Source organism: Suricata suricatta, chromosome 2, assembly GCF_006229205.1.
Source record: "Suricata suricatta isolate VVHF042 chromosome 2, meerkat_22Aug2017_6uvM2_HiC, whole genome shotgun sequence".
Lineage (NCBI taxonomy): Eukaryota > Metazoa > Chordata > Mammalia > Carnivora > Herpestidae > Suricata > Suricata suricatta.
Genome location: NC_043701.1, coordinates 39,939,214 through 39,952,675, shown reverse-complemented (window position 1 = coordinate 39,952,675; position 13,462 = coordinate 39,939,214). Strand labels below are relative to the sequence as shown.

Here is a 13,462-nt window from a genome sequence, read left to right as displayed (position 1 = left end):
TGCTATTAATCTTGATTAACTCCTGGGGATGTTACAGGGCTTCGATTAAATAACCTTGATAAAGTGCTTTAAGCATATACATTATCAGTTAGTGTTTTTTATACCACACTATTAAACATTTACCTCTTGCAGTGTTAATAATTGAGAATCAGAAAAATAATGCTTTTTAAAAAGTAATCTTAAAAAACTGTATAAATACTTGGCATCACTAATTTAATTGAATATTAGTATGTTTGCTTTGGACAGCAAAATATAACTAGTATTTCAGAAGTGGATTTCCTCAAAAACTGTAAGCTAAATCAAAACACAAAGCATTTGTAGAAAATTTAATCTTCCTCCTTTTGTATATATCTTTCTTCTCAATCACTTAGATGTTTAATTGGTACGTCTTTGATCTCTGCACTTGCTTATTGATCTAGTGTAACCATGGTCTTCCAGATCAATTATCAACACAAATATGAGAAGAACCATAAACTTAGAAACAGAGAAAAGCAGACCTTTGAAAACAAAAAAAGATGGATTTGTATGTGAAACTAATTTTCGTTAGGAGAAAAACAGATATTTCCCTCAACATTAGGGTGCACTCAGATTTGTTTTCCATATTAGCAACTTATTTACTATGGCAATGGGCAAAAGGCAATCCATTAAAAAGCAATTTTCCTCTTACCAAAGGGAGTTTCATCATTTGATGTCTAGCACTCAATCAGAATGTAGCAATCCTTTAATATTTTATGAGCAGAAAACATCTCATGTGGGCACGTATACTTCAGAAACGTGGAGTCCTCCGTAAGCCTTGCAAAATGTCCAGAATGACCTTTGCAGGGCAAGCAATAGGCCAACCTAAAAACTCAAACTATCAGAACACTGGAAAAAATTATACTTTAGAACAGACAATGGGCATTTAAAATAAATATGCAATGATTTATAATTAAGAATAGAAGATACGAGTCCCAAATCATTCTTACAATTTCTCAAGTGCAAGCTTCTGGAGTGCAAGGAACCTACGTGGTTCACCTTTGTATCTGCAGCATCCATCATAGTCCCTGGCATATTGTAAGTAATCAATGGATTTTTATTAGACAGATAAATAAATGCATCTGTCATCTTGGTTGAAGGGAGCTTGCCATTGGTAATACCAGGCCCTAGGTGACCAAGCCCAAGCTCACTGCAGAGATGGGCTGGGCCATGGCAGAAGGTGGGAGTCTCCTCTGCAGCAAACAGTGGGAAATGGAATAGTGTACAGTGCAAGTGCAGTACCTGCGGCACTCTCCGGAGGTCCTCAAGGTATTTACCTTCATCCCCACTCTTTATCTCAGCCTCTAGGAATGGGGTTCTGTGCTAGTGCCTGGCTTGATAGCATAGCAGGTCCTCAAAAGTCTGGGAGGGCTGCTCTGCACCAGCCAGGGGTCAGTCCCTATTCTGTGCCCCTGCCCCTAGCCCCACCCCCACCACAAAACACAGAGCTGACACTCACCTAAGCAGCACCATCTGCTCAGACTCCTGCCACCACGTCCCTCCACCCCCGCCCACCACCACTCACCAAATAGAGTCTCACTGACACAGATGAGAGTCTGAATCAGATTCATGTTTGCCCGCACATGGCCTAGAACTTGGCCATCTTTTCCAAGTTAGTCTCCCTAGGCTGAATACGATCTGTTCCCAGTGTACTTATCTGTGCCCAGGCCAAAATGAACACAGCTACTCAAATCATCACCCCCAAATACTACCAATCTACTTCTGGGGGTAACATGGAGGTGTATGTAAGAGCATGATGAAGTTTGTGAGGATGTTACCCAAGGCCATGAGGACCCTAAGTGGCAGAGACAGAACCAAGCTTCCCTTACTCCCAGCATCCTCCCTCCCTCTGCTCCTCTGTATCCCTGTTCTGTGTCAACTTTTAGCACAATAGGTATGTGTCAGTTGGGCAAAGGAAAAGATCAGAGGCTGGGTATAGGAGTGAAGCACAGAAGAATACACACTATACACACTCTGCTGGCATCAGGATGAGAACTGGCCAAAGCAGGCCACAGGAAGGGGACAATGTGGGGTGATGACCTAGACACAAGAAGGACCAGTCAGATAGAGCATGACTGTTGTAGGGGGGGGTTCTTACAATGCTTCTTAGCAAATGACTTCCTGCAGTGCCCTCCATAAAATTAAGATAAATAGGAAATAGACACCATTATCAGGCTGAGGAATTCAGTAGAATTTGATTGACTCAGGACTATAATCCTTCAATGGAATAAACAGTAAGTTAGGCAGTAGACATAAATCTCAACAAGTTTAGTCTGATGCAGAGTAGGAAGGATAACTTGGGTCAAGGATCCAGGTAAACAGGGGTGCCTGGGTGGCTCAGTTGGTTAAGCATCTGACTCTTGGTTTTGGCTCAGGTCATGATCTCATGGTTCATGAGTTCTGAGCTTCAGCACAGAACCTGATGGGATTGCCTCTCCCTCCCTCTCTGCCCCCTCCCCCTCTGAAAATAAATAAGTAAACTTTAAAACAAAACAAAAGTATCCTGGTAAACTGATGTGTTAACCTTGGTGGTCACTGAACCTGAGCAGAGTGACACAGAAGCCTCTTGGTCAGGCTACTACTATTCTAACCCACAGAAAACCTCGTTTGGACTCAAGTAAAGAATTTTCATGGCAGTTTCATGTCAATCTCAGCCTCTTCTCCCCATCCACCCACACCGGAGGATGATAATGTTTGCTGTGCTTAGTCAAACAGACTTAATTCCTCGTTTTTCCTCCCTAAGCTCTCAATTTTCTAGTTTACCTGAATAGTACCTGTAGTCGGTTTTTACAATGTAAATAAAGCATAACCTCCTTTTCAATTTAATCATCAGATTCCTTCCCATTAATCATTTCAGACCATTATTTTAAACTCTCAAGCAGGTACCTGAATATTTATGCTTTCACAACAATACCAAACACCCAACATTTCTCTGATATAAGCAGTCTTCTCTGGAGCCCATGTTATTAAGCCTACAAGGGAAGATTTATATGTGTGTCAGCTCTAGAGATATTGGAGGCAATGGAACACAGCCACTTTAGGGAGGCTCAATGTTCACAATGACTGCAAGCCAGGTTAAATCAGACTCATCTTAACAGGTTCAACCCAAATCACACCAGTGAACAAAAGGCAGGAAAATTACCATACCCGCTTTTTCTTGGCGTCCTCTCCTAAATTTTGTAATATAAGTAAGAAAAAAAAGCAATGAGCATATCTCTGACCACATTTGTCATGATCAGCTACCCATTTTCTTCTGTAACTCCTTCTTTCTTAGAGAAAGTACTCTAAACAAGTGAGATCTTGGAGGCAAGAGGATTTTATTAAAGTATTCAATTTTTCTTTACAGAGAAAAATTGTTTCGAAAGAAAGAAAAGAAAATGATCTACTGGTAGGTTAAAACCTGGAATTTTAAAAAAGAAATCCATAAATCCTTTTCCTTAACAGATTACTGAATGCAGGACTGTTTTCATAGGTACTCATTTAATAATGTTTGGAATTCAGACATCATACCTGCAAATTTATCCATTCTCGTAGATTTCAATAATGTGTATTCCCAGGACAGACACGCAGAAATACATAACACAGGAAGCCTAAGCCAAAGAATGCTGGGTCCGCGGGGATGCCCACGCAGAGCTGGCAGCACCTCGGAACTCTTTGCCAAGGTCCGGACACAACCCTGGAAGTGGGGTCCCCGGCAAGCGTCATGCCCATGTGGGACACAAGTGTTACTTACGCAGCTCGCCCACTTTCAAGATCTCACACAGCATCTTGGTCAGCTCGATGCTGCTGCGGCCAAAGGGACACTCGTGCTTATCCTCTCGGCTACTGTTCTCAAGCACAATCTGCAAGCGGAAAGGGAACAGGTCGGAAAGGGAAGTCAGTGTGTGGAAAATGCCAAATATGTTGGCCTGGAATGGGGCGCCTGGGGGGCTCAGTCAGGTAAGCATCTGACTTCAGCTCAGGTTCACGAGTTCGAGCCCTGCGTTGGGCTCTGTGCTGAGCGCTTAGAGCCGGGAGCCTGCTTTAGATTCTGTGTCTCCCTCACTCTCTCTGCCCCTCCCCTGCTGGCACTCTTTGTCTCTCTCTCAAAAATAAAATACACGTTAAATAAAAAACTAAAAAAGAAGGTTGGTTCTGTGGTAACAGAAACAGATCCACCCCAGATTGCCAAACAAAGGCTTGGGGCCAAAACAAAATTGTACTCGAAGCATATACTTAGCATATAGCGCCTAAAACTCATGGTTTCCAAATCTCCTAAAATTTTCCATTCTGTCAGAGGAGATTTTTCTCATTCGTTTCCATTTACATAGAAGTGCCAATGGATGGAGAGGTTTTCAAAACAGGACAATAAAGACCTTTTACTGAAGTGATAAGTCCATGCTCTCTCCCCTCAGTCATGTCTTCCCTTTCCTGGTGAATAGCAACTCTTCTGGCCCTTCAACTCCTACATTTTATTATTTAAAAAAAATTTTAAGTTTATTTATCTATTTTGAGAGAGAGAGAAATAAACAGTCAGGGAGGGCACAGAGAGAGGGGAACAGAGGATCCAATGTAGGCTCTGAATTGATAGCAGAGAGGTGACACAGGACTCAAATCCACAAGCCATGAGATCGTGACCTGAGCCAAAGTCTAACAGACTGAGTCACTCCGGCGGCCCTCATCTCCTACATTTTAATCCCATATCTGTCCCTAGAGGTTTCCATGTTCTTACAGGAACTCACCCCCTGCATCAGTTGACTGGAGCACGCCTAAGGGACATGTGACACAAACAGAACCAACCAGAGCTCATCCCTGAGACTTATACAAAAGGGGGGAAAAAATAGCCCAACTGTGCTGACAGTCCCCAAGGTATATGAGTGCAAGAGCTACCTAAATGCGAACCTGCAGTAAAAAAGTAGGGGGGCAGAGAAAGGAGAGGGGCGCCTGTGGCTCAGCCCATTAAGTATCTGACTTTGGCTCAGGTCATGATCTTGCAGTTCATGGGTTCAAGCCCTGATTCGGACTCTGGGCTGACAGCTCAGAGCCTGGAGCCTGCTTCTGATTCTGTGTCTCCCAAGAGGCAGTGCCTCTCCCATGTTCATGCTCTGTCTGTCAAAAAATAAATGAATGTTAAAAAAATTTTTTAAAGAAAAGTAAGCCCAGATGCAAAGTAAAGCAGAGAGGAGAGATCATAGAAGAGCCCTGAGAACCTTTGCTCCTACAGAAAAGCTGATTCCCTGTCCTTACAATTAATTTGCTCAAACTTTCCTCTGAAAACTCTTCGGGGGGTCTAATAATTCTCCTCTATACTTAAGATAGTTTGAGATGTTCCTCCCATAATTAAGGGAGTCACTGTACACAGGGATTGGACAAAAGTAAAACAAATTAAAAAAAACCCTCGATTTTAAAATTACTAAACTTTGGGGTACCTGGGTGGCTCAGTTGGTTAAGCATTTACTTCAGCTCAGGTCATGATCTCATAGTCAGTGGGTTCAAGCCCCATGACGGGCCCTGTTCTGACAGCTCAGAGCCTGGATCCTGCTCCAGATTCTGTGTCTCCCTCTCTCTCTGCCCCTCCACCACTCATGCTCTGTCTCTGTCTCTCAAAATAAAGACATTAAAAAAATTTTTTTTAAGTTACTAAACTTCAAATCCATGTCAACAAAAGGAACAACCAGTTTATCCATCTCTGGAGCCATCTTGGATATAGTTGCCTGGTACCTTCTCAGGAGTTACACTCCATCCTGAGTAGGTGGGTGTCTCCTAAACTACACCAACACCGTGTGCTGACCTACATTGTTTTACCCCTTAGACTATGAACTCTTCAGTGGCACACATAGTGTTCTATTCATTTGATCGATCATGGTAATTATCTACCAGGAAGAGTCCCCACAAGAGGAGAACAAGATAGACCAGGGCTCCAACCTCATGGAACACTCATTCTAATTGAGGAAGACAGATAAAAACAACAGGTATATGCAGTTTATCACAAGTGTTATGAAAAAAAAAAAAAAACCTAATTGGTTGAGGTGTTAAAGAGCAATGGGGAAGGCCTGGGGAGGAGAGTTTAGATAACCGAGTGACTGTTGGGAATCAGGGATGAGAAGGAGCTTGCCAAGTCAAGGTCTGGGAGGAAGAATATCACAGCTGTAGGGATCAAGGACAGTGCCCGTGAGGTGAGTAGGATGTGTTTGGGACAGGTCAGCAGCCTGCTTGGTCTAAAATGTGGAGAGGTGTAGGCTTGCCCAAAGCAGCATTTTGGGTTCCAGGAGCCTGAGAGGAGAGAGCAAACCTGGGAAGCATAGAGGTGAGTCAGGACCTCTGCCCCCAGGCCGGGTGGGGTGTCATTCCAAGACCCTGAGATGTTAATCATGAGGTTCAGGCAGGCAAGTGACATAGCCTGATTTGTTTGCAAAAGATCTGAGTGTGGAGAAGGAATAAGAGGGAGTAAGAAAGAAAGGAGGACCTGGGGGACATGCCTGGCAGAGACTAGGGTGGCTCAGACTGGGTGTGCATGGGGCACCTGGCATGTGATCACAGAAAGGCTAAGGAGATTCAGACAAGGAACGAAGAGGCCAAAGAGGGGAAGGTTTTTAGGAAAGTGAGATAAAAGAAAGAATATTTGAGGGGCACTTGTGTGGCTCAGTCCGTTAAGCGTCCGACTTCAGCTCAGTCATGATCTCACCCCTGCGACGGCCTCTGTGCGGACAGCTTGTTCAGAGCCTGGAGCCTGCTTCGGATTCTCTGTCTCCGTCTCTTTCTGCCCCTCCCCTACCTGCTCGCTTGCTCTCTCTCTCTCTCTCTCTCAAAAAAGAATAAATGGTAAAAAAAAAAATGTAAAAAAAAGGATATTTGAAAGGAGGGAAGAAGAAAGGAGAGAAGAAAGGGGGGAAGAAAGAAAAGTAAGTGAAAGTACTATCTTATTGATATGGACAGTGTTCCAAACAGCAAAATGATGTGAGCGAGTTCAATATCAGGTGCATTGCTTAACACCAAAGGAGTAGGATTTTAATAAGAATGTGCTCTGATTATTTTCTGCACAGACACCAAAACACACATATATACATATCTTATTATACGCACTGACAGTGCCCCACTAATAAATCAACTGGGGAGGTTCCTGCCAGTGCTGCCTTACACACCAGCCATAGTCCCAACATGGTCTGTCTTCAATCACCTCCTGCACTTGATGTGCCACGAGCAGTTTTCACAGCCTGCACCGTTATCACTTTACCCCCCTCACGACTCTCCCAGAAGTCGATGAACCATACCATTTAGTGAGGCTTTTCAACTGCTTGGAACATATGCTCACATAAATAATTATGTATTGAATATCATCATGAACATAACCTTTATTGTCCTTGAGATTTATGACAAAAATTCCTCCTGGCAGTCCCTTTAGGGAAACACATGTTATGAGTTGATTGTTTTTTCCCTCTGAGAAAGCTGAACGTAAACTCCAACTAAATCCCTTCTCCACCAAGCAAGGAAGGACCTGTGCAAGAATCTTTGAAAGGCTCATTCCCTCTTCCCAATCTCTTCTGGACGATCTGCTGAGCACAAAGACTCATTAGGTTAAGCATGAATCACCCTTTTCCTTTTAGGAGTTCTTCCTAGTTCTAACCAGGAATGCCAATTCAGGAAAGCAGGAGGGGAGAACAATTACATTCCCATCAATCAGTGAATCTTTCTCTTTTAAAAATGTTGTATCTGCGACAGCTATACATATATCAAGGAGCAAATCCAACTCTCCTGATGGTAGGGGAATTAATGGAAACAACAGAGCAAGAAGAAGACAGAACTTAAAGAAAAGACAAAAGACAGGTAGTTTTCACTCAGCTCCCAGCTCCCACTGAGGAGATCCCCTTGCATTTCACATTAACATTCTATTAACATTTCATGAGCACATCAATATTTAATGAGGATGTGATCTGCATACATCGTAGATAGAATTACTGCAGCCAATAAATGTTCCGGAAACATTTCCAAGGCACTGTTTATTAGCAGGCACTAAATTAAGGAGTAATTTAAGTAATCAAAATGTAAATCAGCTTTGAGAAGTCCTTCTCTTTATTCTTTAATGTACTATCCATCTTATCATATTTACACACTTGAAGAAAAATAAACCCTCCTGCTGGAGTGGTTTCTTTAGAAAAGGCAGACAGTAATCTTTAAAGTTACCTGTGTGGTTTTTAGGGTCAATACTCCTACAGAAATATTCAGAAAAGACTATGATTATGAATGTTACTAATAATATATTTTATAGTGAGAGATAATTCTTAAACTAGACAGTAGTTTGAAAACAAAAACATTTGGGGTGCCTGGGTAGCTCTGTTGGTTAAGCGTCTGACTTTGGCTCAGGTCATAATTTTACAGTTCATGAGTTTGAGCCCTGTCTCGGGCTCTGTGTTGATAGCTCAGAGCCTGGAGCCTACTTCAGTCTGCCCCTCCTCTGCGTGTGCTCTGTCTGTCTCTCTCTTTTAAAAAAAAAAAAACATTAAAAAATTAAAAGAACATTTAATATAATGGTCTACCTATGTTCAACATTTGGGTATTAACAATGTTGACCTAAGACAACATTTTGAAAAGTTCCATTTGGAAATATCAAGGCCTATTTTCCATGTTTAGGTTTTTCTCACTCTAGTTTTAAGAGCAAACATACTGGAACAGAAACTATGATGGATGAAGCACAAAAACCTGCTATTATCACTCATCGTAGACTATGTCATTCCCCAAAAGAAGTTTTAACTGTCTGCATGTCTTACAAAATAACGCACTGGATACTTGTGGTATATTAGGTATAAAATGTTTTTTAAATACTTCCTGGTTTGCAGGGTTTATTTATACAACTTCTATCAAGTGATCACCAACAAGTCCGAAAGATTGACAAGGCAGGGTTTACTATTAGACTCTTAAAAAAGATTGGCAACAAGACAAAGAGTTGGCTTGCTTACATCACGGAGCTAGCTGAGGTCAGTCATGGAATTCCATTTTTAAGTCTTCAATTTCCAAATCTCTTCCTGTGAAAATATATATTATCATAAACCTCAGTGGATTTCATGACTGAAGAGATAAAGGAACTTTGATCAATTTCTTGTATCTCACCGAAGTGGGTCTATAAATCCCAGCTCCTTCTGGACAAAAGCATAAGGTTCTCTCGTATCTCATTTATCCCATGAGGATTAGTAATGATCACTCAAGGTGAGTGACCACCTCTACATGGAGGAGCCTCCAGGCTTCCCCTCCATAAATTTGGACTAGTCCTCTCGGTGTTTTGCATTTCTTCTTCTCCAGTGTTTCAGATCATGAACCAATTTGGCTTGGGCATTTAAGCACTGAATACCAGGCCAGCCACACTCTAGCACAAACTCCTTGTTCGTGCTCCTTGGGCCATCCTGGCCCTCCAACCTCAATATCCCATTGCTGACTTATTTATCTGGTTATGCTGGACATATGGAAATATGTCTACTTTCTGTTGAGCTCTCCTCTTCTAGGACAAGTCCAATCCATTCCATCTTCCCTCTCCAGCTCTGGAGTGAGAGCCTTGAGGGCTTCCTCCACTACCTCTCATCCATGAAGTCTTATTTCATGTGCTGGTTTGGCTCTGAGAGTCAACAAAGCACAAAGACAGTGGTCTCTTCACAGGCTGCCAAGGACAGGGTGTGAACTTATAATGTGTTCTCTCCAAAGAGAAGGGATTGTCTGTCTTGTCCCATTTCTGACACAAAGCTATGCGAAGCATCGAACGTAGAGAGCCTGAAAACTAGTTTAAGTTGCGCAACACATGCCACCTCTTTCTGAGATATACAGAAGGTATAGAAAAGTCACTTCCCAGGACTTCTGTGCAAATTAAATCACTAGACAAAAGCAAAGTACCTAAAACAGATTTGACCCAGTTGTTGTTTATTATATCTTCACTGCTCTCCACTTCCTATTCCTGTGTGACCTCTTTCACACAATGCCTTTACCAACAACTAAACCAAAATCATGACCTCAGTGAGGCCGGCTCTGTGGGGGACATATGAAAGTAAGCCAGAGGCTCTCATATCCTTTTAGCATGAGAACCATATAAAGAAGTGTCCTCACCTACTTACACTCAACACGCAGACAGGAAGCCCCATGTGCTCGGATTCCAGCAGGAGTCTCCCACAGGGACACGGGGTGATACAAGGGCAGAAATGAGCAAGGACTCCCGAAGAATAAGTCGTGGCCTGACACTTTGGGTAACGCAGTCCAAATATTAAACCATTATGGCCACCACAGGACGTTCATCCTCTGAGTCTTGTCAACCTTGTAGGCTCTGTTAAAACTTACTTTCTGCCCCTACAGGAAATTCTAATCTTCTCCCATATTAAACCAACAAGTAAAAGAAAAAAAAAACCTTACTTGTATTCATGAGGTTCTCTCTGTAGCACAGAAATCATTCACCTTAGTAACAGGATCACGAACAGCCCAGAATGAAGAGTTAGCCCATGCATCACATCACCAAGATCCAGATCTCGTTTGAGGTTGAAGTGTAAGCCCAGCTTGAGGTTCTCTCGTGGTGACTTGGTGGCCACAAGGGAACACGTCTCCTATGTTCCCCCTTGGTGCTGATGGTACAAAGCGCTAATGACGATTGGTCCCAGGAACCCAGAGGGAAGCATTTAAAAGTGCATTGAGCTGCCTCAAGGGGGCTACCCAAGAGTGTAATTGAGATCATGAATTTTGAGCAAGTCCATAAAATCCAACAAATAGGCCGAACCTTAATAAGATGATTTCAAATGGGCGAGAACATGGGCCATTATAGAAAGTATGCCAAACAGGAAAACAAACCAGAGCAAATCTGAATCTCAGCTGCTCGTCCACCTGGCCCACTGCCCCTATTTTATAGACAAAGGAAGTGAGGCCACAGAGTAAATGGATCTAAAAGACATAGCTTTAAAGATGCAGACAAGAGGGCAGAGAAAGATAAATAGGAGATGATATTGATTGAGAGCATTTATTTCCTAGGCTTTGTTCTAAGCACTTATACTGACTGTCTCATTTAAGGTACATATACTACCATAGGACAGAAATACTACACCATCCCCCTTTAAAGATGGAGAAACTGAGGCAAAGACATGGTGTATAATTTGCCCAAGGTCCCACGGCACAGAAATAAACAGACTCTGTTCAGGAACTTAGGTGGCCTGACACCAGAGCATACATTCCTCTTTACTGATTCCTATGGGAAGACATTATTATTCCTGTTCCTACTGAAAAAGAGGAGGGTGAAATAGTAACAAAGTTTTAATGAAGAAAGTCCTTACCATGGTAACAGATGAGCAGATAGCATTAGGGCTCTGGACAGAAATGATTTTCCTGGATCTACTGCTAACAGACCTGGGACTTTATGCACATTCCTTAACTTTGGTGGAATACCTCTCCACAAGGGCTGTAAAGATGAATGGGGAAAAATGGAGGTAAAGATCTCTTAGTGCCCAAGACCTCCCAAACACGCAGTGATAGAGACAAGTGGTCTCCTTTTGCTATCCACAATCCCATGAGCTCTTGTTCCAGGGGGTTACCACTGGCTTCACTGAAATATTCTTATAATTCTAAGGGCAAAGCTGTTGAAAAACACAGACACACAACAACAAAAACAACAACAAAACAACAAAAACAAAATAAAACTATTATAGAGATTATTAATTTTTGTTTTTTGTCCGAGTAAGGGCTTGGGTAGAATATATATTCTTTCTTAGATGGGTTCCTCAAGGTTCTTTCAGCATCTCAGACTTGAGTAGGCATCTGAATCATCTACATGGGCTTGCAAGACACAGACTAGGAGGCCAGTCCCGCAGGGTTTGACTCAGCAGTTCTGGGGTCAAACCTAAGAAAATACACAAGCAAGTAAACCAAACCAAAGATTCCTCTGAGACACTAGAAAGATCGAGGGAGAGTGTGTTACAAAGCATTTCAGAGAACATTTCAATATTATTCTTAGCAGCATATTCTTAAAAAAAGAAAAAATCTCCATCCACACACCTTCCAATTGAATATTCAGAAGCTGGGTGGAAAAACAAATGAATCTGAAAATAAAGCTGTCCACGGACATCCAGGGATAAAGAGCAGACCTCCAGGCTGTTGCACAAGGCCAATGACACCAAGCAGCTGCATTGGAATGACAGTAAGAGTGTGACCAGGAAATAGAACACCCATAGCAGAGTTTGCAAACACTTAAAGAGCTGTTGCCAAGGGCAAAGGAACAATGCATCCCAGGAAAAGGAGAAAAGGAATGTATAAAGAGGTCAGATTAGTGGGGGGAAAAAAGTAGAAAGTACACACAGGGAACCGAGATAAATAACAATCTGGGCAAACGAGAAGAATGGTATAAAACCCAGCTAATGAGGTGAAATCCTTCCAGAATAAAATTAGGCAATGGCACAGACAGAGTCATAATAAAAGCCATAAATATAAAATGGCAAGGAATTGACTGTGTAATGGTGTAGTAATTAAAGTCTGGAGGTTCATAATAGACCACGAATTGAACATTAATCAACCAAAAAGAAGCACTGCCCGCACTTTGATATATGTGTGAAATACACCAAGCGATCACAGCTATGCTCTGCTGAAAAGTCCACCTTCCCAGTGTGGGGTTGGGCAGCACAAAGATGGAAAGATGAAGTAACAGCAGGGATGACGTGGGTGTATGCCCATACGGTGACCCTGATGTCACTGAGGGAAGCTGAGACATCAGCTCTGTTGACTCTTTCAAGGGCCAGAGGATAGCTGGAGTGATTCCCACTGATGGCCACATCACAGAAACTGAGCTAGAAGACCTCTCTTAGACCAGGACATGCGCTCTGGGGCCCAAGGATGGCGCAGGTGCAGTGGGCACCCGCGGGCATTGGGATGCACTTGAAGAGGTAACGTCTTGTTTACTTAAAGCAGCGGTTCTCTAAATTGAGCTTATGTTAGAATCATCTGGAAGCTTATTAAAAATACAGACTGCTGGGCCTCACCTCTGAGTGATGATTCAGTTGTTCTGGGGTGGACACAAGAATCTGCACTTCTAACAAGTTGCCAGATAGTGTGGATGCTGCCAGTTTGGGGCCACACTTTACGAACCACTGATTCAAAGTTATGCCATGTCTATTTTCTCATTTTCTATCATTAGCAAACTTCCTATTTTTAAAGACATGAAAAGCAAGGGGAGTAGATGAAGGAGAAATAAATCTGATTGTTCTGATTTTTTTTTCTGTGACTAATGAAAACTCTAAGGAGTTAAAATCCTTAGAGGGTTCAGACTGGGAGTTGCCAGGGGCTAGGGGGAGGAGAAATGGGGAGCAATAGCTTAATCGATGCAGGGTTTCCTTTTGGGATGATGGTAATTAAGGTCTTGCAACACTAGAGGTAGTGTTTGCACAACATGTGAATGTACTAAATGTCAATGAAAAAAGGTTTATTTTATGTTATGTGAATTTCACTTCAATTTTAAAAAGAG

General features: G+C 42.4%; 1 protein-coding gene across 5 annotated transcripts in view; it reads right to left on the bottom strand.

The window, feature by feature from the left end:
- Positions 1 to 13,462, bottom strand: part of ELMO1 (engulfment and cell motility 1) — a 522,106-nt gene that overhangs the window by 237,761 nt on the left and 270,883 nt on the right. For 4 of the 5 annotated variants that reach the window (XM_029924925.1, XM_029924946.1, XM_029924936.1 and 1 more), the window contains one exon: positions 3,749 to 3,857. In XM_029924925.1, the coding sequence (XP_029780785.1) occupies positions 3,749 to 3,857 (109 nt within the window). Of the gene's footprint in view, positions 1 to 3,748; positions 3,858 to 8,948; positions 9,086 to 13,462 lie in introns of those variants that run through there. The other variant, XM_029924960.1, reaches the window with a different exon arrangement.